The sequence below is a fragment of the Tachypleus tridentatus genome, chromosome 7 (genome assembly GCF_004210375.1).
Source record: "Tachypleus tridentatus isolate NWPU-2018 chromosome 7, ASM421037v1, whole genome shotgun sequence".
Classification (NCBI taxonomy): Eukaryota; Metazoa; Arthropoda; class Merostomata; order Xiphosura; family Limulidae; genus Tachypleus; species Tachypleus tridentatus.
Genome location: NC_134831.1, coordinates 36324793 through 36352138, shown reverse-complemented (window position 1 = coordinate 36352138; position 27346 = coordinate 36324793). Strand labels below are relative to the sequence as shown.

The window sequence follows — 27346 nt, the reverse complement described above, 5'->3', positions numbered from 1 at the left end:
TAATAATGTTAACATTAAAATTATCTGCTTGAATACTGCTACTATATTAAATAGTCTTAACACAAAATAATAGTGTTAATATCAAAATTATCTGCTTTAATACTGCTAATATGTTAAATAGTTGTAACAGAAAATAACATTGTTAATGTCAAAATTACCTGCTTTAATACTGTTAATATGTAATTAGTCTTAACACAAAATGACAGTGTTAATATAAAAATTACCTACTCATATTCTGCTATTATGTGAATGACTTTTAGCCACAATAATGTTGTTGGAATGTGAATAGTGTTTAGAAATTACTACATTGTAAGATTTACTTTATTAAGTGTTAAGGTTCTGTCTTCTAGCTGGTTGCAAGTCCTAACAATACAAACTGTAACCAGTCATTTTTATAACATGGATGCATATATATAGACAGATAAATGAAAATAAAAAAATATTATGTCATTATATTAACATATTTTTCAAATTTTTTTAATCTGTATAATATCAGAGATTGGTGAAATGTAATTGCAAAATGAACTTTTCTCAGTGAATGTAAATTTCACTTATGTATAGACAGTTGTGTGGAACAAATCTTTGTAATATCAACCCAGTTTCACTGATAAAACAGAAATTGAGTGTAGAAAGCCTATTGTTGCTGAAAAACAGAGCTTTAAATTCTTTTCAAATATTTTATTTAATATTATACTAACCTTAAATGTTCTATTCACTTTTTTTACATTCTATTTGTTTCTTGTGTTTAGAAAAAGCATGGTTACTTCACATGTACATAACTGTTAGTATTTGTTACATTTTCTTGCCAAATACTTTGTAGATCATCAGAATGTTTGCAGATTGGTTTATAGTAATCTTCAGTCTTTTTTTAATTTTCAAGTTTTGTTAATTTATATATTTCATATCTCATCTGATATATTTAATAACCATGCTTTTAGTGTAGAATGATAGCTAGCTAAAGGGCTAATAGGAATTTGGGTAACATCTATAGAAATATTGAATACAAGACAATGGATATTATTATTTCACTGTATAGATCACTTGTAAGGCTTCATTTAGAGTACTGTGTACAGTTTTGGGCTCCCTTCTTCAAGAAGTACATTGAATTGTTGAAGAAGCCACTAGGATGATATCTGGGATGGTGGGATTGTCCTGTGAGGAGAGACTAAACTCTCTTAACTTGTTTTCTCTGGAGAGGAGAATGGCACAGGGGATATCATAGAGGTATTTAACATTGTTAAGGGTATTGATAGTATAGATCCATTAAACATTTTGTTTCTAGAAGTGAAAACAATAGAACAAGGGGTCATAAATTCAAATTATGACAGCATAGGAGTTGTTTGCTGTTTAAACAGAACTACTTTTGAAACAAGATGATTGGCTTTTGAAATGAGCTGCCTTCAAGGGTGGTGGAGACATAAAATTTAACTGAGTTCAAGGAAAGCTTGAATTAATGTATGAGTAGTAGGGGTTGGTTATAGTTGGAAACCAGAAGGAGCATCCTTGATCAGCTAATAAGCTTCTTTTTGTCCCATTCAAATTTTATAAAATATATGTTGTTACCTCTGTTATAATGAGTGTAGAAAAAAATAATTCTTGGTATACTTCATAGTCATGCTCTTAATATAGATATTGTTCCTTCTACTGGTATAATGGGATTAGTAAAAAAATACTTGTTGGTATATTTAACACCCATGCTGTTAATATAGATATTGTTGCTATTACTGTCAGAATGAGATAGTAAAAAAGTAATTGTTGGTATATTTAATGCCCATGCGGTTAATATAGATATTGTTGCCACTACTGTTATAATGGGATTAGTAAAAAAAATAATAATTGGTATATTTAAGAACTATGGTGTTAATTATAAATATTGGTGCTACTACTGGTATAACAGGATTAGTAAATAAATAATTGTTGGTATATTTAAGAACTATGCCATTAATGTAGATATTTTTGCTACTACTCATATAATGGAATTAATAACAAAATAATTATTGGCATATTTAAGAACTGTGCTGTTAATGTAGATATTATTGCTACTGGTATATTGGGATTAGTAAAGAATAATTGTTGGTATATTTAAGAACTGTGCTGTTAATGTAGATATTATTGCTACTATTGGTATATTGGGATTAGTAAAGAATAATTGTTGGTATATTTAAGAACTGTGGTGTTAATATAGATATTGTTGCTACTACTGTATAATGGGAATAGTTAAAAAAATAATTGTTTTCTATTAGATTGGATCAGATATTTGTGGGTTTTGGGAAGACACAACAGAAGAATTATGTGCAAGGTGGAACCAAGTTGGTGCATTCTATCCCTTTGCCAGGAACCACAATGCTAAAGGATTCAGAGTAAGTTGCTATTTCTGGTAGTTATACACTATATTTAGTTTTTCTTTCCTTTAGAAACCATAGTGCTAAAGAAGTTTGAGTCCTTTCTTTATTTACCAAACACTTTAGATTTGTCACTTTGTCTTAAAAAAAACAAAAAACAGGCATGTATTTTAGGTATACCTTGAGTATACAGAATAAAACTTTAAAGAAACATTTGAGATTATTAAGGATAAAGATAAAAAAGCATTTCCCACAAATAATAAATGTAGTCTGTGTAAGTTTTTTTATTCTATTATAAATATTTTAATGTTCATGTGAAGATAATTTTGTAACCTGATTTTTTTATAAAAATAAAAAATTGAAGTTTAAGTAACAAATATCGTATAATTTACATAAATTTTAAACTTCAATTTATAACTTTTAGTGTTTTTTCTGGTTATATAGGTCTTGCTGAAGTAGCCTGAGAATCTACAGAACTGATAAAATAAAGATTTTTTAAGGTACATCACACATATCCATGTGCTATCCAATTGAAATATGTTTCTTATGTATACATCTATGTATTACTTTTGGGTTTCTTTCAGGACCAGGATCCAGTTGCAATGGGAGAGGTAGTGACAAAGGCTACACAACAAGCTGTGACTGCTCGCTACCAACTTCTGCCGTATTTGTACACCTTGTTCTACTTGTCTCACACCACAGGTTCAACTGTAGCAAGACCTCTCTTACATGAGTGAGCATGGTTCTTATCCACTCTTTCATTGTGTTCGAAATAAATAATTTAGTTATTCAGGGTCTGATCACTTTAGCAGAAATTATGCTCAATAAATTATTATATTCACCAAATAAGAGTCATGACATAAATTGGTACAGAATCCATAAGGTGCCAGAAGAAGTCTCAGTTAGTATTACTAGACTACTAATATAGTTGGTTCACAGAGCAAGGTGAACAGTAATAGTTATGGTAGATTTTTCTTACAAGTTCCAGTTGACATGTTATGTACATGTCAAAAAGAAGAGACATGATGAGAGTTAACTAGTTGAAACCTCTTACATACCCTACACAGTATTAGTTGTTTAAGAGTTGCTAATCTACATTCACTTGGAAAATAAGATCAAATACATTGTTAAAAACAGTGATAAAGATACTGCAAGGGAAGTAAATGCACTAATTTTGAAGTAAAAGTTAACTTAAGGCAAGAAAAGACATTGAGTAGGAAAACAACCATTCTGGAAAGGAAATAAAAGACATTGCATATGGGAAGTACAATTGCAAACTCACCTAGGAGGTATAAAATTTTCCATGACCTACATATAAACACAAAAAAAATGTACAGGGCGATCCAAAATTATCTTTCCTTTCTGAACATTTATTAACTAACTAACTAAAGAAATACAACTGTTCAGTTTCCAACATCTGTAGTCCATCTGAAACAGTTCTTACTGATATGTCAGTAGGCTTCTACATTGTAGTGGCTCTTGACACATATGACCAATACTTGATTTAAGTTCATGTTTGCTGCAACATGTCCACATTTACAATAGCATAGTTATCTTAATCTTTAGCTCTGTGATATTTGCTACATACACTCAAAAATGAAGTCTAGTAGACTGATGTCTGGCAAACATGGATTTAACCTATTCTACAAGCCAAATGATGTATTAAGATCCTCTTGTATGATTATAATTTTAGGGGAAACTGCACCCACTGGAGTAAAAATAAAAAGAAAAAAAAATATTAATACACACTTTTCTAAATGGGCTGTAAGATGTTGCAAACTGGGATGGTTGTACTTCCTTAGTTATTTAATTATTAAATTTTAAAACAGAGAAGATAATTTGGGCCATCCTGTGTAACTATTTAAATATTACAAGAAAAATGAGGGAGGTATGTATGAGATCATCAGTAAAGAAGAGCAAGTGAAGGGTTAACTGTATTTAATTATTTTACAATGATAAACAGTAAATCTTGATACTTGTAGTAGGCATAGCACATGTAACCCAGTGTGTAGCTTTGTGCTTAACTACAAATAAACAAAAGCGTTTATTACTTCTTTTTCAGCTGTTAGCTAGGCCTTAGAGGGGCAGAACATTAATAAAATGATTGGTTTGATGAAATTATTGATTAAACAATATATTTTGTTTTAAAGTTTTATGGTTCAACTATGTTCTCTAAGAATAGCTTGGACTTGTTCCACATACTGAAAGTTTCATTTGATAACATAGATAATGTATTCATCCTTTATGGTATCCACAAGTAAATACTATATTTATCCTTTATAGTATTCACAAGTAAATAATCTATTTATCCTTTATCATCTCACCGTATGACAAATAAAGAATCTGCTTATTCTTTGTCATCTCACAATGCAACATTTTGTTTATCTCTGTTTATTTTAAAATTAATTACTAGTTTTTCTACTAGATGGAAGTAGGTTAGAGCCAATATTTTAATTGTATCTTATGTAAAAGTAACCAAAACTCTAGATTCCAAAAAATTCTAACTGTTTTTTGTAACTGATGCTATAGCACAGGAGTCAAGAAGAAATATTTAAAATGGTAATTGAAATAAGATAACATGTGATGTAATATTTATACTTTCCATTTACTTTGAAACCATTTTATTTAGATATATAAAAATGTGCGTGTGTGTTTTTTATTAGCAAAGCCACATCAAGCTATCAGCTGAGTCCACCGAGGAGAATCGATCCCCTGATTTTAGTGTTGTAAATCCGTACACTTACCGCTGTGACAGCGGGAGTCGTATATAAAAATGTAATAAATTGTAAAAGAAATCAGTTTAAAAAGATTAACTCTAGTCACAGAATAACTCTTAGAGTTTTTTAAGTCTTTGATAACAATAATGAATGCACCTCTTCCTTATGTAGACCTTCGGCCTTTTGAGCTTAGTTTTGAAGTATATAAATTGATTGATTTGTTTTCAAACTTAGGTTTCCCAAGGATAAAGTTACTCTGGATATTGACTTCCAGTTTCTTTGGGGATCAGCATTGTTAATTTCACCTGCTGTTTTCAAGGTGAGTTAAGTAAGTAAAACAAAACAAAAACAGCTGATGTAGTGCTTGATATTAGTGTCAAAATAAACGTGGAGGAACGGCTATTGTTAATAATAGAGAGGATGTACACGAACACTCATTGTTACTGTTGAATAAACTTGGAAGAACACTTAGTTTTAGAACCAGAATAAGGATGGAAAAACACTCAATGTTAGTGTCAAAATTAACTTGAAAGATCTCTCTGTGTTACTGTCATTTGTTTTATCTTTCGCTCTGTGTTTAACTAAGTACATAAATAGAACACAATAATTGATCACTATCTTAATCTAAGCCTCTGTAATTAGAAAAGTTATAAAAATAAGGCTAAAACACGAATGTGAATCTTATCTCTGAGGTCAGTGAGGTTCTACATAAATGTGAATTCTATTTCTGAGTTCAATGAGGTACTTAATAATTGTGAAGCTTATCTCTGACTTCACTGAAATTATGCGTAAATGAGACTCTTTTCTGGGACTTTAGTGAGGTTCTACATAAATTGAAATCCTATCTCTGAGCTCAATGTGGTTCTACATAAATATTAATCTTATCTCTGAGGTCAGTGAGATTCTACATAAATAAAAATTTTTTTCTCAGTGCCAGTTTTAAAAAAATGTGGTTATATTTTATATAAAATTTACCCAGGTTCTTTAAAGATGGCCGACTCTTGTGCACACTAATTTGAATGTATAATTTCATACTAACAATATTTCAAACATACTTCAAGTACTTATGTGTTAATTCAGTAAGGTATGTTATTTATTTATAATTCCCTTCGTTAATAACATTGGTTATATTATTTAGTATATAGAATGGCATTACTTTTATTTTAGTATATTGTATATTTAAAAGATTATTCTAAATTATTAGGCTAATATATATTTTAATATGCTTAACATATATGTATTTTGAAGTAATTGTAATTCTCCTATGCCGGCCAACCCGTATGAAATAGTATTGAGATTACAGCCTAAAATATCGTTAATGGTGAGGGTATCAACTGATGAATTAGTGCATTTAAATATTTATAATTAGAAATACTTAATAAGATGTATTTATTCTAGGGGCAGACTGAGGTTAAAGCATATTTTCCAAGTGGAAACTGGTTCGACTTTTATACGGTAAGTGTATATTTAAATGTATTTCCTTTTATCTTTTCTTTGTTGATGCGTCTTCACAGAGTATAGTATCAATTATTGGATTTTAAATAAAACTAAATATGAACAGGTTTGCCTACTAGATGATAGATCAAACTGAGAACCCGTTATAAGAACCGTATATAGAGAGTTTTACATTAGCTCAAGCGTAATGACCAAGCAAATTGGAAAACAATTAGTTAATTCTGAAGGTAAGTACTTAAACAATTTGAAAGAGAGAAATTAACATAAATGAAAAACCCTATTATATCTGTTATTACCTATTGGCTGGTAGGTTTTAGAAATAGTGGTGTTTGCTCTGATTACTAGTTACTTTCTAGCCATAAATAGATTCATTTTAGGTTTAATGATAGAATTCATGTTTCACATTAGGGAAACAAAGTTAAGTCAGGTGGAGGTCGCCACATTTCACTGGAAGCACCAATGAACAAAATTAATCTTCATGTTCGTGGAGGACACATACTTCCAATCCAACAGTGCAATCTCACAATTAAAGACAGGTAGGTTACTAAATCGCAGTTGGCCTGTTAGGCACGGTATTGAAGGTGAGGACATGTTATAACACAATAATGAGTCGTGTTTTCTTGGATATTTCTTTAAAATACACCAACAACAAAGTTTGTTTCGATAATTTAATTCATATATATATATATATATGTATAACACTTCAGTCATTCTGTTTTAACACATTTTAAAAAACATTTATTTATATGTTTATAAGATTTTCAGCAGTGTTCTGAAATACTGTTTTAATGAAGAAAGCGATATTAGATTTTAAATCATAGAATAACTTGATACTAGCAGAGACCCACAAATTATTGGTATTTTAAATGAACATTATTTCTTTAATTACAGTATTTCTAGTTAACTCAGGTTTTTATACAACCTACATGTTAAGTTTTGCAAGATGTTTTCTTCTGAATACATTTTTCACATTATAGTACCCATGATTGGCAGAGCACAGATAGTTCATTTGTGTAACTTTTTTGCTTAAATTACAAAGAAAAAAATGTTTCTTAAACAAAGTTGTTAGAACAAGATTTCAAATAAGTATACGTCAACAATTATGGTTCAAAACAAGAACTAATGTTTTTTGTCTTTAAATTATGCATACTATTTTGTTTATCTATTGTTGCTTTTATTAATAATATTGTTATACTAGTTACATATTGAATATAATTCCTTTTTATTTTTACTTGTCCTTTATTTTTATACTATTAAAATAAATATTATTCTGCATTGTTAACTTAAAATTTCTAGTGAGAACTAACTTAATTCTTCTAAGCTGACTGAACCTTATGAGATATTGTTGGGTTTATGGCCAAAAATGTCATTAACAGCATAGGTTCCTAACCAATACATTCTATTCATTATAAATATAAATCTAAGAAAAGTATATTTAATTACCTCTACTGATGGCCAAGTTGATTTTAAGTTTCACTGTATGTATCCAGCTTACTCTAATCTGAAATTATTATTATTATTTTCAAAAAATGCAATTTGTGAATTTCGTTTATGTAAGAATATATTTGTTCATAATATTCAACAGCCGTTTGAATCCAATGGAGTTAATAGTGGCTCCTGATGAAGAAGGGAATGCAGAGGGATCACTTTTCTGGGATGATGGGGAAACCTGGGGTAAGTACATTACATGATAAAGTATACAGACAATACATTGAAGCAGAAGAAAGTAGAAAAGAAGGCAGACACAAAAACCTGATTTAATAACTGACTTGTTACTTTTTCAGTCTTTTGCTTAGAAGGTAAAATAAATTCAGTATAATAAACTTCATAGGGATGGAATGGAATTACAGAAACGTTCTGTGTACACAGCTAGATTGGCTGTAAATTATGTTTCAGAAAACAGGCTTTGTTTTATTCATGTTTGAAAGTGGTTTTAAATTAGTTTGCTTTTTCTTAATTTTTTTATCAACTTAAAGTCAAACAACAGTACTTTATAACTGGTGATTTCTAATAAATTAATACATGTATTTAATATAACCAGTTCATGTTGTTTTTTATGAAAGGTCAGAATATTTTAATTCAGTTACAAAACGTTCAGTCTTAAGTAATGTAAAATTCATACATATTTTAATACCTTACAGTTATTCTCAAATAGCATTATATGTTTCAGATTTTGCTATTCTTAAAGTCATGCATCAGAACAATATATAACTAATATTAATACTGTTACAGAAACTCACAAGAACAACAAGTATTCACTGATACACTTCAAAATGACTCAGGTGAGTAATAGTGCTACATAACCTGAAAAGAAATTACTGTACCACTTGAATGTGACTCAAGTGTAATTATGACAACCAGTCCTTTTACAGCTGTATCTACTTCTGTAGACACAATGAAAACTTTAACCTAATTAATCTACTTGTGTGGATTCATCTGAAGTTCAAGTTCTTGGCTGCGATTAAACTTAGCTTGTTTGAAAGTGATAAATGAAATTGTATGGATGTTTTTGAAATTATATAAATATCTTCAGCAGCATATTTTTTATTCAACTTTAGTAATTTAGAAAACCTAAAGCTTAATATAATTAGTTAGTGTAGCTAGTTAATTCATGCATTTCTAATGAAAGGGTTTTAAGTAAATGCATTATATTTCAGTACTGCAAAGTTAAATGATGCATATTTGTGATAAATGTTAAGGTCAGTATTTGAAAGTTTAAATAGTTGAATTGTGAATGGAACCATTTAAAATTGAACTCAAATTATATATAACAAATTAAGTGTAAAAAAATCAGAAAGTAAATCATTTTAAATGTGATAATTTATTATGTAGAATGACACAACAACTACATTGAACATATATCCCAAGAGGAATGCAGAGAGACTGTCGTTTCTCAAAATTACAATTTTTGACCAATCTAAGCCTCAAACAGTGTCAGTAGATGGTCATAATGAAGACCCCAAAATTTTGGTTGGCTACAATAACACAAATAAGGTAGGTTAACATGATGTTTAACTTATACAAAATATATCACTGTTTTTTTCACTTCAGTTTTGGTTCTAAGCCTAACTTTAGTTATTGAGAGAGTGACTCTGTGTTTATTTGTAAGTTTTATGTGTAATAGCTGGAAAATGTTGCTGTTCTTAGAATTGTATCTGATTACAGTGTGAGAACATATCCATTCACTTCTTTTTTACTTTTATATTTTATTTTATCAGATATAGCTAAGCCTAAATATTCATTAAAATGTAAGTTTCTTTATACACAGACACTCACATATATGTATATAATGTAAACATAAACATTATTTAAACAATTAAATCAATATTTATATCAAAAGGAAGGTAGCAAGATCAAACCCATGATTTTATCAGCTTAACTATCAAAATAATTACATTACACATATGGATTCTCCTGCACAACAAGCATTTGTTGTAACTTACCCCAGTCCAAAGTGTCATAAAACTAGCATATTTTAGATAAAGAGATATAGAAAGTATGTGAATGTTTAATTGTGTGAAGTGGTTATGTGTCTTATATGCAGTGTTGCCTGCTCTGAAAGCATATACCATAGAGAGGAAGTTGACATGCTAATATTATATGAAATAATGTCATTCATTGTAGATTTAATTGATAAAAATTCATTAGCTTTGGATTAGATTCTCCAATCTGTTATAAACTTCATCCTTTCGTGTTTCCTTGGCATAATCTTATTTCTTTATTATTGAAGCTATTATATGTATCTAACAGTTTTACTGACAGGCATATTAAACATTTACAAAAGTCAGTAGTGATAAGTGAAAGTGGAATTCATTTCTACAGATTTACTATATGTATTCTAACTATTTAGTGAGTCCCTCATCTTTTAAATCTGAAAAGAACACTCCAGTTAAGTCACTTTGTCATTATAAAGTGCTGTTAGTTATCATATCTAATGAAAGGGACTTGTTACTTACAATGGCAGTTACACCTCCAACTTTAACATTTAAACAAGTCCTCCTCATATTGCATTTATACCTCGGCACTTGTTCCTTCAGTTTAGACTACCCTTGGGATGATTTAGAAAACAGTATTAACTAAATTTTCTATTTTCATGTACGGATGTAAAACCTATAATTTTTACATTTGAGCACTAAAACGTGCACAGAGTCATGTAAAACATATATTTTTGTAATCTGACATATATTTCAATTATATATTAATAATAATGAACCTCGCCTGTAGTTACATAAAACTTTTCTTCTTTATGCATCATTTTACTGAAAAAGGTATTTCAACAACTACAGATAGTAGCTTAAGGTAACTATTCCATATCTCTTTGTAAGGGAGGGAACAAAGCATCATACATACATGATTGGAAACCTGTATCCCCACACAGTTACAACTTCTAAGGATAGTTACATCCTCTCTGGCTGTGTTTGACTGTCCAAGACATACATTTAGTGGATGAACAGTAGTGTCAATTATCTCATTGGGTAAGAGAAACCAGAGGTAAAACAATAACTTTCAGACAGTTGGGATGTTCTTCTTAAATATATCAATCAAACATTTTACACGCTTCTTAATGTGTTACTGATTTTTGCCCCCATGACCAAAAACTATTATCATTAAATATATTATTTGTAAGTAATAGATTTGTTTCTGAAAATTCAAACAATTTTGAGAACTACTACAAAAATAACTTTTCAAGGATAGGATAAGATGAAATCAACAAAAAAATACCATGGATAATATAACTGCAACTGTCATATAAGTATTTTAATACAATAGTTTTTTTCTAGTTTTAGTTTGTCTACCTTTATGATTTGTTTTACAATGTCATATTTTTTCAAGGTTTAAAATGTTCTATTAAAACATTGAATTGTTTATTTATTTGCATCAACATTAAATTAATTAATTTTATTTTTTGCAGGTACATTAAATTTTTTATTGTTTACAGAAAATTAGTGTTTCATTGTTTATAGGAATGTTAAAGGTTTTTTATTGTTTACAGAAACATTAATTTTTTTATTGTTTTCAGGAACATGATTTTATTTTTTACTAAAAAATTGTTTCCTTGTTACAGGTACTCCACTTGACCAAACTGAATTTAAACATATCTGAGCAGCATGTTATTGTTATCAAAAGCAACACCAGCCAATAGAAAAATTCACAACATGAAGCAGTGCAGATGCTTTGCTTCTACTAAAAACGTTGAAAGGTGTAAAATTAAGAATAAAATCAGTCAATGTTCAATTTAATGAAAGCATCTTCAAGTTCTTCAGTAATTTTCCCCACTCCTTATATGGTTTATAAATTATCCAGGTAATCTTAACTGCCTGTGATAACTAGGAACAGCATACCACATGGGTTAAATAGAAAATTATATTATTAAGTTATTGACAGTGTACCATTTGATTTTAATAAAAAAACCTATAGTAGTAACCTACTGACTGCGTATCACTTGGTTTAAACAGAAAATGGAAGTATTAAGCTAGTGATAATGTTATACTTAGTGTGAATAGAAAATAACACCTAGCCAGTTATGGCATACCTCTTCATATGGATGTATTGTACTAAGGTGTATGCTTCTCCACATTCAAAGACTATTGGCCAAGAATTGAATTGGCACACCTTTGTAATTGTTGGTAAGAAGAAAGAAGAAACCCAATAAATAGTATATGTACTATTCCCTGTAAAACTGTTTACTTTTTCTTACCTTGTAGTTCACAGGAAAAGCCAACTTTAGTAATTTTCTTTGTAATTTCTGTTTTACATTACTTTAAGAGAAAGGAATATGTCTGCATTATTTAGGCACATTAAACATAAAGTAACTGCTGAAAGAACTAGTGCTGCAACAGTCTCAAGGTGGTATCAAGTTGTTAGTCATAATTTGTTTATTCAAGTTTGAAACGGCTCTCCAAAGCACACTGAAAAATAATGTGGTCTCTTTTTAGTACTTTACGAAAGATATAATGTTCATGAAACAATTTATTAATGGCTCATAAACCAATGAATGAGTTGTCTTCTTTTTTTGAGACATTGTGGCTACAATGTGAGCTATGAACTACAATGTGACTTTTATACACTTTATTTTTTTGAATCATAATGAAGTTAAAGGTTGGCATTGTGGTATAATGTGGACTTCGAAGTTGAAGAGCCAGGTTTTAATCCATACAGTGCCATGTAATATTTTCAGCGCATCAAGTGTAATCCCTTAGCATGGACAGAGGGTGGTAGGATGCTGCTAACCTTTGCTCTAATCAGTTATTCAGAATTAGAGTAAAGGACAGAGACACGTAGCTTCCAGAGGTTTGTCATAAAAATTGCAAATACAAAATGCTTAAAAATGATTTCATGGTCTTTAAAAAGTTTAATCGTGAATAAATTTTTTAAATTATTATTTATATTTTATTTTTCAAATTAAGAGATTTCTATATATCTTTAACATTGCACTACCCAAAATTAGTAAGCATTTGAAATGACTTTAAGCTAGTTCACATATTTCTGTTAATATTAAGGTGAAATGTTGATATTTATATAAATAAACAAAATTCAATAGTAATTCGCCATATATTTATTTTTGAATTCCAGATTTTGTACCAAAATAGAGTAGCCATTTTCTTCATAAATTAATTTAATATTTCAAAAACATCACAAATACCCAGCCAGCAGATTTATGCATCATCTAAAGTCCTTCTGTGAAGACTGCTTGTTTTTTTTTATTTTATTTTTAGCCAAGACCTAATGAGATGAAATTGTGTTTATTTCAATGAGCTATATACAAAGTTCATTTACTTTCAAATATTTTGATTACTGTACGATAGAAACAAATTGCAAGATTTAGTTAACACTAATACTGGGAACATAAATTGTAAGTGCGTAACTTAGGCCTACTTCTATATTAGAGTATTGTTTTGGTTTTAAAATTATTATATAACTGTTTTCAAATTCCATACTAAAACTTTAGCTTATTAATTGTCATAGTTATAATAAATAGGTTAAATTTTAAAACAATGAAAAAGAGTCTTTACTAGAATGAAATCACGTCATATAATTTATTTTGTGTTAGGAGAATTGGAAAAAACAACAGGTTTCAAACCTAATCCAAGTTCCACTGTAATCTAATTAATAGTTTTGTCTGTAACTGCTTATCATTAATCGCAAGTTATTAGTCAGATATTAGTTTAGACCCTATTTAGTCATCTCATACTATATATTACTCTCAAGATATTTTATGTTTCTGTAATCTAGGTGACAATTTTGGATCAAACTGTCAAAGTTCCATTGATTTGTAAAGCAGAGCATCAACTTTCACAGTACATGTATGTACAATAATTCACACATTATTTATGAATTAATTTACATGAAACTGAATACTTTTGTTTGTTCTTTTGGTATCTCATTTATATCTAATGTATCCTTGGTTATCTTATTAACATATTTTAACCATAAGTTAGAAATATTAAGTTAAAGAATATCAAAATAAAAACAGTTATCTTTACAGTAATCTCATTAATTAAACCACAATGCTATTATAAAGGTTGGAAAACCTAAATGTTTCAACATTTTTAAAGAAACAGTCTTTTGTGTTTTTCTTGCAGAAGACTACATTTTCAATATTTATTTTTGTAAGATAAATACATATATATAAAGACACACATATAAATTATGTTTGTATATCTAAAGATGGCTGGTATGTGTATTAGCACTTTTACTAATAAAGCAGCGAACAATGTTTCAACCTTCTTAGAAAATCGAAACATTGTTTGCTGCTTTATTAGTAAAAGTGCTAATAATACCCATACCAGCTGTCCTGAGATACATTTTTACTTCAAGTTGGTTTCTAGTCATCACAAATAAATTATGTTTGTATTAAGGATTTTTCTCTCATCACCACTAAAGGCATCTGTATCTTCTGTTTATCAAAGACAGTTTCTATCATCATCTCTGCTACCATCTCTATGAGAAAAATCTTCCTTTTCTGTATTTCCTGTATGTAGGGTGTAAGACAACCATTCTTCTTTATAGGTGGAATATACTTCGACAGTAACAAACTTCTTTTCTTATATACCTAATATCTAGGACACAAGAGATTCCTTCTTATCTATAGATGGTGTATATTTCAATGGAAACAAATTTCCTATTCCCCTAATATCTAGGACATAAGAGATTCCTTCTTATCTATAAATAGGGTGCATCTCGATAGAAACAAACTTCCTATCCTATATTCCAGTCTCTAGGGTACAAAAGATTCTACCCTATAGGTGGAGTATATTTTGATAGAAACAAACTTCTTATCCTATACTGCTGGTATCTAGGACATAAGAGATTATTTCTTATTTATAGGTGGAGGGTAACTCAATAGAAACATACTTCCTATCCTTAATCCCTAGTATTTAGTATATGAGAGATTTATCTATAGTTGTGGTATGTCTCAGTAGAAAGAAATCTTCCTATATTCCTTATATGCAGTGTATAAGATACTCAGTTCCTTCTGTGTGAAGAAGTATAAGACATATTGAGAAAAGTGTGTATTCTTTACTACTGTTCCTTTTCTTAAGAGAAGAGAACAGGGTTTTATTAATAAGGTGTACCTCATCTTTCTCTCTCTGTGAGCATCATACATATAATTGTTTAGCAGAACAAAGCACCTCAGAGCCCCCTACAAAAACTCATGGTTAGTACACACCCCAAGTTGAGATACACTGTCTAAACTCCCTACACAGCATTCTTCTAGGACAACAGTAATAAGTCTTCCAGACACTCAGAACAGTCACGTTTGAAATTCTAACTTGGAAGAAGTTCGGGATAAGGATCTGGATCTTGAAGGTTGTCTAAGATGACATCGAAGTTGGTAGTGCAGCTTTCTCCAAATGGATCAGTTCCTGTCAAAAAGAATCCAAACAAATGAATTAGGTTTCTCCATTTGTTACAGCCTCTTTTTAGTTTATTTAGAAAACATTAATGTTATTAAAGCTTGAAGAGTGGTACTGTATTAACATTTTCTCCTTTTAGTGGATAAAATGGTTTCTCTACTAAATTCCATGTTGCTGAAGATTCAAGAGGTAAGTTATCCTGAGGACGATCCTAAATGGGTACATTAGAATAAGCAGGGTCTCATAATTCAAACACCAGCAATAAGGCTATCACAACCCAAACACCATAAGTGAGAAGGGTGATTTACTTATTCAGAATTGTATTACATTTACATAAAGTAGAATATTTTATGTAATCTAGCTTTACAATTACTAAATTTATAATAATTAATTTTGCCATCTCTATTAAATTATATGGAAAAGTAGAAAGTTTTAACTTACAAACAAATAATATCTATCATATATAAAAGAAAACAAAATAAATTATATATCATGTCTAGCCCTTACCCTTTGTATTTCTTTACCTATTTTTTAAGGTGAGGTTGTCATGGGGATAATCAGATTGTCATGGAGATTGTACCAACCACCCGAATAATACCTTATTTTGGACTAAAATGTAATGAAGGATAACATCTTATGTGCATTTGCTTCAGTTTGTAACTTGAACAATTCTAACCCTACTATCTAGATATTCTAAATATTATTATTAAATCTCATTAGCTGTAGAATAGAACTTACCGACCATCTTAACCTTCACTTTTAAAACACATAGTTGTTCAAGTTTAGTGTATCAAAATGTAAAAGTTGAATGAACTTTTTCAAGGCCAGTTTATTTTAATTCACCCTTCATATTTCCACACATTTGTTATCCAAACAAAATACTTTCCTTCAAAGGATTAGGAAAATAATTTTTGTGATACATTTCAGTTATTAACTAATTGCAAGTTTTGATTTTACACAGTGTTAGATTAAGAAACAAAATTATACAATTTTAATAAATTTCTCTAGCAAAAACTACATCACATATGTAAAAATAATTACATTTCATATTAGCTGAATAATTAATTAGCATTTCGTATCAAAACTTATATTGTAAAAGATTTACAAATTCTATGTTAAAAATAACACAACTAGGGCTTTGGTGTTTGAATGCCTACAACACATGTTCACATTAAAACACCACAGTCATGCTGAGATATAACACAAGATCATGTCAATAAAACACAGTCATTATGTACTGCAGTATAAACTAATGTTAACTTTCTTGTTGAATTAATAAAAAATCACAGTCTTTGAATGGCTATAGAGGAATGTTACTTTTTAACAAGAAAAGGTCATTGTTGTTTGGGTATTTGCTTTGTTTGGCTAGAAAATACCATTGTTGTTTAGGTATTTATCTACTTTCTTTGGGTAGAAAATAACGTTGTTTATGTATATATCTACTTTGCTTTGTTACAAAGGATCTTTGTTGATTAGGTATTTCCCTACTTTTGTTTGGTTAGTAGTGGTCATTCTTGTTTAGGAATGTATCTACTTTCGATAGAAAGGGCTATTACTGTTTTGGTATTTATCCACTCTGTTTGGCTAGAAAAGACCATTGCTGTCCAGGTATTTCCCCACCTTTGTTTCACTAGAAATGGTCATTTTTGTTCAGGTATGTATCTAAGTTTGTTTGGCCACAATTGACTATTGTTTTATAGGTATTTCCCTACCTTTGTTTCACTAGAAATGGTCATTGTTGTTTAGGTATGTATCTACTTTTGTTTGGATAGAAAGGCTAATTGGTTAGGTATGTATATACCTTTGTTTCATTAGAATTGGTGATTGTTGTTTAGGAATGTATCTACTTTGGCTAGAAAAGGTCATTGTTGTTTAGGATGGATCTGCTCTGGCTAGGAAAGGTTATTGTTGTTTAGGTATTTGCCTACCTTGTTTGATTAAGAAGGGTCATTGTTGTTTCAAATATATACCTACTTTATTTGAGTAAAAAGGGTTATTTTTAGGTATGTATCTACTTTTGTTTGGCTAGAAAGGGTCATTGTAGTTTAGGTGTGTATCTACCTTTGTTTGGCTCAAATGAGGCATTGTAGTTTAGGTATTTCCCTACCTTTGTTTGGCTTGAAAGAGTCAGCTGTAGTTTGTTTAGTTCTACAAGTTTCTGATTGAGTAGGAGATAGAGGTAATCTGCTCTGTCCTGATTCTCTTTTGCTTTACTCTCTGCTTCCTCAACACGCTTCTTCAGACGGCTTGTCTCTCCACTGTTGGGTGAACTCTGAGAACAAGAGTTTAATGCTTCTGAGAACTGAACTCTTGTTAAAGTACAACTACCTTAGGTTAAAATAATAAGAGTGTGTGCTCCTTCAGAAAGACAAGAAGCTTAAATAACACCTACTAACATGAGGTAAGTAATGTATATTGAAATAATATACATCTAATAATATATTGGTAAGTAAGTATATAGAAATAAATAAAACATTCTGGTATGAGATAATCAAAAGTTATTTCAGCTACACTTTCAAAAACAAAGAAGTATATTTGAATGAGGGTAAGTTCTTGTTGATCTTGTCAACAGCTACAAAGACATCTCAACCTCACTTAAAAGAAAGTCATATGTTAAAAAAACAAGGTTCATTTTGATTTATCAATACACAGACAAGTTGAATTGAGCTGGCTTCTTCAAGTTGTTAACCTCATGAACAGCATGGTTGTATTTGTACTTACAAGTGGAGATTCGAGCCATGCCAAGTTTTCTTGGTTTTCCAGTATGTCATCTTGGCTGCTGACACTACAGATGTTTTCAGAACTCTTCAATCGTGTACCGAGTTCTGAGTTTTCTCTTCGTAAGCGGATCAGTTCCTCCTCTTGACATGCAATTTTTATATTCAGTTCTGCTAACTGACAGTCAGCTTCCTGAAGAAAAATATGGGGAAATAAAAGCTGCTGATGTGAAATAAATAACAGCAAACTACTGACATGATGTAAAGAATGTGTACATGAGCAGATAAGACTTACTGACATGATGTAAAGAATGTGTACATGAGCAGATAAGACTTACTGACATGATGTAAAGAATGTGTACATGAGCAGATAAGACTTACTGACATGATGTAAAGAATGTGTACAGGAGCAGATAAAACTTGCTGACATGATGTAAAGAATGTGTACAGAAGCAGATAAAACTAATGACATAAGGTGTAAATTCATATACAAATACATAAAACTTATTTGCATGAGGTAAATAATGTATCTAGAAATAAATAGCATGTAATGACATAAAGTAAGTAAGGTGTACAAATATAGATCTTACTGACACCAGATGTATAATTTACCAATGCTGGAAATAAAGACAAATATGGTATTGTTTTTTAACAACATAAACTTTGTTGTCCAAACACAAACTACAAAACAACAGATTGTTCCAGCAATGTAAATACACAGGTGTTGCAAGTTTTATAACAACACAAAATTATTACATATTTCAACTGAAAATTTTGTTTATTTAAATACACTTTCTGCTATGAAGTCACATTTTCATGATGTTGCAGTTCAGGGTTGGTCATGTTGAAAATGAATCATTCTTTATAAAGGTAATTTTTAAAATATTATTTTTACACAGTGCTTGATTGTTAGTTTATGTGACGAAATGCCTTTATTTTATTAATATCGTGTGTATGTAGACTTTGCAAAACTCAATGCAAAGACTGGGTATTGGTCAATTTGTTTTCTGCTCTGTTTTAGCCAAAAATTATTTAATTGCCTTAACTTGAACTCGTAACCATTCAAAATATAATTTTGTGTGCCACAACATAGAAGATGTGTAGGTTTTAACACAATTTTTTACACTTCATACATGTGTAAATAAATGTTGTAAGTATGAAACAAATGGATGACTTTCCTATAATAAACTCATATTATAGCTAATCATATATATATAGGTAAAAATGATTTATCTGTACAAACAAATTTATACAAACCTTTGGAATTATCGTTCTGTTAAGTTCATTATTAATTAGTCAAATACAAATGCCTATGATATGAACTGTACCTGAACCTTAATATTACCCACCTGCCTAATTTCAAGTGTTTTTGCAGCAAGTGTTTTTGCTTGTTTCTTTTCAAGTTCTTCTATTTTCTTTGACTGTTCTTGTTGTGCCTCCTCATTCTTCAAACGGAGATCTGATAGAGACTGAATGAAATTTTAATGATTTGTTGTTATTAATGAAGTATTTCTTGTCTGCAAATGTTACATCACTTTATTTAGAAACAAAATGATCAATTTCCGAATTTTTCACACACCATATTAGAGTGTTAATCTGTACACCATAACACAGACTGCATTGAATACTTACATGGGTGGAGATCACTCAATGAGAAAAAAACTGTAGCAAGGAGAAGTGAGAGGATATTGAGTTATAATTATAAAATCCAGAATGAATATTACTGTAGGGACTATATACACTTACTATATCCTATATGGTTCTAGGACAGTTTGCTACCAGTCTTTTAATTACTAGGGTATTTCTCTACCTGTTCCAGCAGGATGGTTTCCCACTGCACTCAGAAGTTCTTTAACAAATGTCCATCCAAAAATTTGGACTCTGATAAATGCTCTGAAAAAGAAGAGGTTTCAAGCAGAAGAAAAATAGCTGAAAGTGACTGTAGAGACCTTGTTACTGACAAGTATAGAGACATAAGAAGGTTGCTACAGGTTTATGGTTCAGCAAATAAACCCCACTCTTATTGTAGAATTGTTCACAGTCTGAATTGTTTTTAATAAGTTCAAATCTTTTATCACTGTAAATTAAATGTTTTACAACATAATAGCCTGTTTTATATTGCAGGAGTGTTTCTCTAATAAACTAATATTTAAGAAATATTTACTAACACTTAACTTATTGCAGTGGTTGTCTAATGAGCTAATATTGGCAAAATACTTCTTTAATTTGCAGCATTATACTACTGAGTTGTAACCTACTTACTATGTTCACAACATGGTAATACTGAGTTGTAACCAAGGTGTTATATTCACTATATAGTAGTTTAAGAATTATTACCTGGTAGTTACCTTTGCAACATGGTGTTAAGAATTATTACCTAGTTGTTACATTCACAATATAGTAATTTAAGAATTATAACTTAGTTCTTACATTCACAGCATGGTTATACTGAGTTGTAACCCACTTGTTACATTCACAGCATGGTAATACTGAGTTGTAACCTAGTTGTTATATTCACTGCATGGTAGTTTAAATATTACCTGGTTGTTACACTTGCAACATGATGGTAAGAATTATTACCTAGTTGTTACATTTACAGCATGGTTGTTTAAGAATTATTACCCAGTTATTACATTCACACCACGTTAGTTTGATAATTATTACCTAGTTGTTACATTCACACCATGATAGTTTTAGAGTTATTACCTAGTTGTAACATTCACAGCATGGTAATTTGATAATTATTACCTAGTTGTAACATTCACAGCATGGTAATTTGATAATTATTACCTAGTTGTTACATTCACAGCATGTTATATTCTGATCTCTATAATTAGACCTGAACTACCTGGCGCAAGTGCGTGAGCCTTTTGCCTACGTCACTACGAGAGCGTTCCGCTGATTTGAAGTACGTGTAGGTAGGCCAGTACTCCGCCATACTCCTTGATGTGTGGTGAGGATTAGAAATCTTTTCTCATTCCCTTTATTCCCCTTTGTGACGAATATAAACCTCACAGTAATCTCGCTGTATTAAGGCTGCATAAACTTAAATGTTCTAAAATATAGTGATTCACATAATCCAAACGTTCTCTGGTTATGACACCCATGCCTATGTTCGGACCTTATCACACGTGCTACGTATCCTTTAAACAAGAAGAACTTGGCAAAGCGCCAAATATATTGAGTTTTACTATGTCTATCACCTACGGATGTCATGGCAACCTTGACGTCATGTATATAAAAATATGAACCGAATATTTATCTTCTGTTGGGATACTAACCAGGGAAAGACACGAAACATTTTAATTCACGTGAAAGACGACTTTTTATATATGAAAACATGTCTCCCGGTGAGTAAGTTGGAAGTTACGGACTAATAATGCTGAAATCTGGGATTAGATTCCCTGCTGTGGACAATATATATACACCTTACTATTTTATTAAATTTCCATTTCGCAATCATATATAGGTAGAATATTCAACTATAAATTTGTTACGACCGGTAAATGTCAGTCCAGTTGCAGAAATATGGCTGACGTGTGTAATACAGAATTGGTTTATTCACACACACATACCTGAGAGCATCCGCTAGTATAGCGGTAAGTCTACGGATTTACAACACTAAAATCAGGGGTTTGATTCCCCTCGGTGGGTTCAGCAGATAGCCTGAGGTGGCTGTGCTATAAGAAAACACACATACCTAAGCCTCATGCAATAGTACATCATAATCGTTAGAATCTGAGCATGAAATAAAAGGCACTCTTTTGGACTAACTATTCTATTCTCATAAAATATTTTATTTTAAGCCACGATTTGACAAAGTCTATGAATGTGTTTAGCGAACACCTGGACCCGTTGTTATTAAATTTAGCATGTATCCTTAAGGTCCCCCAAGAGCGTGGCCTAGAAACGTTGACGTTCGGATCTGATCTTACCTTATATCCCTTATGATTGGCAAAGTTGCTGGAATAACCACAAATCCTAGAGTATAACCTAGAAGACACTATATCTTTTCTGTGTGCTCTTCGTTGCTCAAGATTAAGCCCCCTCCAGCAAGTCTTCAGATTTACAATGTTAAAATCAGGGAGTTTATTTTATCTCGATGGACACAGCAAGTTTCCTTGTATAAAAATTTGCACAATGAAATATCTACGGGTGAATTAAGCTCCGAATTTTATCTTTATACGCTTTTTGTTAACTGTGAGTCAACAAGGGTGTAGCCACGAAGACATTATTACTAAATGAATGGACACCTTTTAAAGACACAGACATTTCCGTAAACTCTCTCATAAACACTACTGTAAATTGGTTTACGCGCAGTTGTGGTACATTGACATAGTATGTTCTGAAGTAACGTTCTGTTGAAATAATTAATGTATTACTTCTTCATGAGGACAAGATTTCGTTACTCATTCTATTTTTTTATTATTTATCATCCATTCTAAAAACCAGACTACCGTTACTCTCTCTGGAGAACTACTTACTATAGTTCTTTTTTTTTATACTTGCTAAATTTAATCCATCTCATGAATTAACCATCGTTTCTCCTCAAGAATTTAACCCTCTTGCTACTTCTGTTACTCACCATGGAGAATCAACTATTGTTACTCACCCTACCGTTACTTCTTTTGAAGAACTGGCTATTGTTACTCACCTCACCGTTTCTCCTTTTGAAGAAATGACTATTGTTACTTACCTTAACATTACTCCTTCTTCTTGCAGATAAAAAAACGGTAGCTGTAATTCTTAACAAACGGAATTATAATAACAAAATAAATTATGCGAGATACTAATAATTTCAAGTATATTTTCCATGTACAGACATAGCTAGTGTACATATTTATTTTAAACCTTCCTGTTTTTAAGCTTACCTTAATCTCTCTTTCCAATTCAGCGATTTGTGTATCTCGCTCTTCAATCACAGAATCTTTGTGATAATTTTGTTTTGTCAATTCCTCTTGTATTTTTAGGAGATTCATACGTAGTTCAATGTTTTCTTCCGTTGTTGTTTCTTCTTTTTTCTCAAGCTGTTCTATCTTTCTGTCTCCTTCTCGTAATTGTAATTTTAATTTTTCTATTTCCCTCCGTAGCTCTTCTGCTTTCTCCTTATTTAAACTTTCTTCTAAAGTTTTGGAATAATGCTGCACGAATAGATAGGAAACAAATATTTAATCTATCTATGTATATAAAACAACGTTCCTCAACTTTCTAATCACAGAAACTCCTTTTAGGCGTATCTTAAGTATGACACAGACCCTTAAATTGAAACTTTTTAAAGTAGCTGAGTTATTGGGCGTTGTCTTCGTGCAATCTTCACTTACATGTCTAATAACTTAGAACCAATAAATCTGGAAAATTACTGTGTCTAATTAAGCACAAGTAAACCCTTATTTTTCCCATTTTATTTTTTTAACTTGGTTCAATATCGCATATCAGTCGCACAACAATTTCCATCACTAAACAAGAAACTGAAAACTGATCTTTAGGTACGCGTAGAATTTTTTGTATCCGCTAGGTGGTGGTTTATTTGAAAATAATAATAATAAAGATGTTAGTAAATGTTAATAAATTAAAGATATGGCTTCGTGAAGACAAAAGCATACCAAATTAAGCCTAATTCACACTAAGAAAATAGTGTTTGGTTTTATTATATATATCTGTATATATATATTAGTTTTCTATAACCGAAACAAAAATAAATTAAAAAATAATAAATGCTGCACTAATTGAAAAAATACCAGGGTACAAGCTGTAATGTGAGATATAAAATGTACCATATGTTTTGTAGGTAATTGTGGAAGTAGGACCCACATTGCGGTGAGGTTATACACCATCTATAAGTCTTAACCTAGATTCACCAATCTCACATAAAGAAATAAAATAAAGGAGTTGCATTAGATGTAGAAATAGAAATTAGGAGAGTGAGATGTGAGTGCTCAAGCCCACAACGTCCCACATCTATATTACCATTCACTGCCTGCAGACAGTTGTGGGAAGGTGACTGACCTCCAAAGTAAACAAGAAAAAAATTAATTGAAAAATAAGAATAAGAAAAAGATATATCCCCTTTAACACAGCGTAACAATGACAGTGCTACAAACCCCATACTGATGAACGATGATATAACTGGTTATATTTTTTCTGTGTAGGCTAATTTCCGTGGTTTTGCACATATGATATATGTATTTTAAATTTTTATATTCCACAATATGCTTACTTTCTGAGTTTCACCCAGAAAGAGCCACATTATTGCTAAAATGTTTACATAAGAAAAAGTATTTGGTATTTTCAACCAGTGCGACACCTTCTGCAACATATGACTTAAGCGAGCAGGTCAGGCCCTAGTTTAAATCTACCTCTACTAACCACAGGAATGGAAATTAATAAACACCATCCGCAGTCTTAACCGCTACTCTTAATCGAATAACGAAATTGGCTGATACAGTTATAACGTTCTAACAGCAGAAAATGCAGAGCATTTCAGCGTTATTACGTCTCGATTCTTGGACCTTCCGGTTCATATCTCGACACTCCAGCCAGAACACGTTCGATCCAGGAGAATAAAAAAGCTAGACTTAAGACATTTTCTATTGATGGTTGATATTAAGTGAACTAAGAATACTGAATTATTTATATTTCGCTTTATGTGAATTAAAATCAACAAATATTATTCTCCAGGTTGCTATGTTTTGTAAATAATAAAAGCAAAACATGTTTGATGCTCTATCTTTGGTCCCACGTACCTGTTGCAGCTTGTTTTTCTCCTGCTGCATATCCTGGAGTGCAGTCTGGAGAGATCTCTCCCGTTCTTCAGTCTCTATGAGTTTATTTTTAGTTTCGTTTAAGCCCTGAATGCGAGAAGTAGTATTTCAATAAAATACCTAAACAAAGTTTAACTATAACAGGATTATCGGTCGTTAGGATTACGTTGTACGTATATAAAAGCTAGACTTAAGACATTTTCTATTGATGGTTGATGTTAAGTGAACTAAGAATACTGAATTATTTATATTTCGTTTTTATGTGAATTAAAATCAATAAATATTTTCTTTACTAGGCTAGGCTTTACAAAATAGTGATTAAAAACGTAACCATCATAATAGAGTTATATTAGTGATATACAAATAATACTTATCATACTTGAAAACTCACAAACCACTAGAATATCATACTGAGTGAAACTTTAGCCCGATAGCCTAAACACCAACCCACGCTCATTTTACACGTAGAGAAAACAGAAGAGTTAAAAATTACTAAACTTTGGTCTTTCAAACGCTCTTTTTTTTTTCTTTGTTGAGTTGTAAATAATAGAAAGAAACGATTTTAGTTTCTTAAATTCCTATCGATAATTCTCCAATCCATTTTTACGCAACGTTTCGATTAAAGCCTCCAAAAATTCATAAGTCGATTAAATACTTCAAGAAATTTGTCATTGAAGGTTTCGATTGAAGTCTCAAAAAAACACATGATGTATCGTTTTGATTAAAGATTCTAAGAATCTCGTTCAGTTGATCGATCTACCCTTGAGCTGCGCTACCTAATCAGAGATTTTTGTTTTAATTACTGATATTGTCGGTTAAACACCAACTTACTAAACTTGTTCGTCACAGAAATATTTCTTTCTTGAAATCCTTTACAGGATAATCTGTGAGGTTTCAAACATTTGTGTCACGTAGCGCCTAGGATTTAAAAGCTACAAAGAATCGTTAATATTAACTTCAGTCTGATTCGATACATATTTGCAGAGCAAAAGCATTACATTCGATAAAATAAAATTCCGGAGTAAACAAATTATAATTAAATACACGATGAACATAATGATAACAACAAGGAATGTCACTAGGTGCGATAACATAAAACTGATAAATCAAAGCATTTTTATCAGCATAAGTCTGTCTTTGTTTTGTGTTTTTACTTATCTACTGGGTTAGGTTTTTTAGTCCTGATCTATGTAGTTAACATACTGTGATCAATAACCAGTGATAATATTTGTATATATATATATATGTTATAAATGTGTTTACGTATACTAACCTCTTCTAGAGCTTTAATAATAAATTGATTTTGACTTTCATTATCATAGAAGGCGCTACCTATGTCGTCCATGGTTTCTTTTAATTGGCCTATGGAGCTGTACTCTTGCCTCAGTCCGGGCAACAAGAAACGAGAATTATTTTCCTTCATAAGGTTCGCCATCTAAACGTAGTTGTAAAAAAAAATAAACTGATTGCAGAGAAATGAAAGAATAAGCGAACAGCAATACCTTTGTTTTTATCTTGTTTAAAATCTATAACATAACGTTCATTTTTTCCCCTTTTTTTCAGTTAGCTTCAGGAGAAACGTTTTTATTGGTTTAAAAATAACACTACTGCAAGCTAAAAACCTACAGTTGTAGTTTAAAATTAAGTTTAAATTGTAGAGATAATAGTTGAGTAATGATACGGTAACTCTATAGGGAGATGCGCCCAAAGAAAGTATAATCAAACAAAATACAGTAGAATATTATTAGTTATGTGCAGCACGCGCTTTTGTCATACCTCTTACAGAGTTAGAAGAGCCGCTCGTGCACGTAATCCATATAACTTTCGTTTTCAGTTTGAGAATCGAGTCTACCCGATAAAGGAAAATATAAATTTTATGGTCGCACATAAGGGAAAGTTTCAAAGTGACTGCAGAACGATGATTCGATGGTTTCACACGTGTAAGTTAATACGCAGAATCTGATTTGTTTGTTTTATCGTAAAGCTGCACCGTGCCCCGCGACAGGATCTAACTCCGAATCTTACCGTTATAAGTGTCCCACTTACCGCTATATAGCTATGGTATATTTTGTACTGTATATAAAAGCTTACAATTTTGCTAATAAGAAAATATATTGCTTTTAAACGTGTCTAAACTATGAGTTTGTATCTGAAATATTTCGAGGAAATTGACTAGAATATATTAACACCTTTTTTTCACACTGGATACCCTACCAACATCTTTTTTCTTCATACAACTTACCAACATTCTTCTCTTCACACTAGATGACCTACTAACATTTTTCTTGATGAAACTTTGTAGAATGGACAGCAACTTCCTGTTGTTGAAACAAAAGTGTAGAGGACGACGTTTCGAAAGCCTTCCGCCTTTCGTCTTCAAGGATATCCTACCAACATTTTTTTCCACAATGGATATTCTACGAACATTTTTTCTTTTCATACTAGATGTCCTACCAACATTTTTCTTTCCATAGTGTATATCTTACCAACAATTTT

General features: G+C 30.9%; 2 protein-coding genes across 6 annotated transcripts in view; one reads left to right on the top strand and one right to left on the bottom strand.

Moving 5' to 3' along the window:
- The first annotated feature begins 1059 nt into the window (after window positions 1-1059).
- Window positions 1060-12194, top strand: LOC143255439 (lysosomal alpha-glucosidase-like). Its single transcript, XM_076511106.1, has 10 exons — window positions 1060-1224; window positions 2244-2360; window positions 2927-3075; window positions 5294-5378; window positions 6458-6514; window positions 6923-7050; window positions 8100-8188; window positions 8747-8796; window positions 9347-9508; window positions 11580-12194. Exons 3-10 carry the CDS (start codon window positions 2945-2947, stop codon window positions 11655-11657), a joined length of 780 nt encoding a protein of 259 aa, XP_076367221.1. The 5' UTR covers window positions 1060-1224; window positions 2244-2360; window positions 2927-2944; the 3' UTR covers window positions 11658-12194.
- Window positions 12195-15030: 2836 nt separating this feature from the next.
- Window positions 15031-27346, bottom strand: part of LOC143255438 (uncharacterized) — a 29138-nt gene continuing 16822 nt past the window's right edge. For all 5 annotated transcript variants that reach the window (XM_076511100.1, XM_076511102.1, XM_076511103.1 and 2 more), the window contains 7 exons: window positions 26124-26285; window positions 24833-24937; window positions 22961-23230; window positions 19439-19558; window positions 18094-18282; window positions 17480-17644; window positions 15031-15381 (listed from right to left, as the gene is read on the bottom strand). In XM_076511100.1, the coding sequence (XP_076367215.1) occupies window positions 15331-15381; window positions 17480-17644; window positions 18094-18282; window positions 19439-19558; window positions 22961-23230; window positions 24833-24937; window positions 26124-26285 (1062 nt within the window). In that variant the 3' untranslated portion in view covers window positions 15031-15330. The remainder of the gene's footprint in view (window positions 15382-17479; window positions 17645-18093; window positions 18283-19438; window positions 19559-22960; window positions 23231-24832; window positions 24938-26123; window positions 26286-27346) is intronic.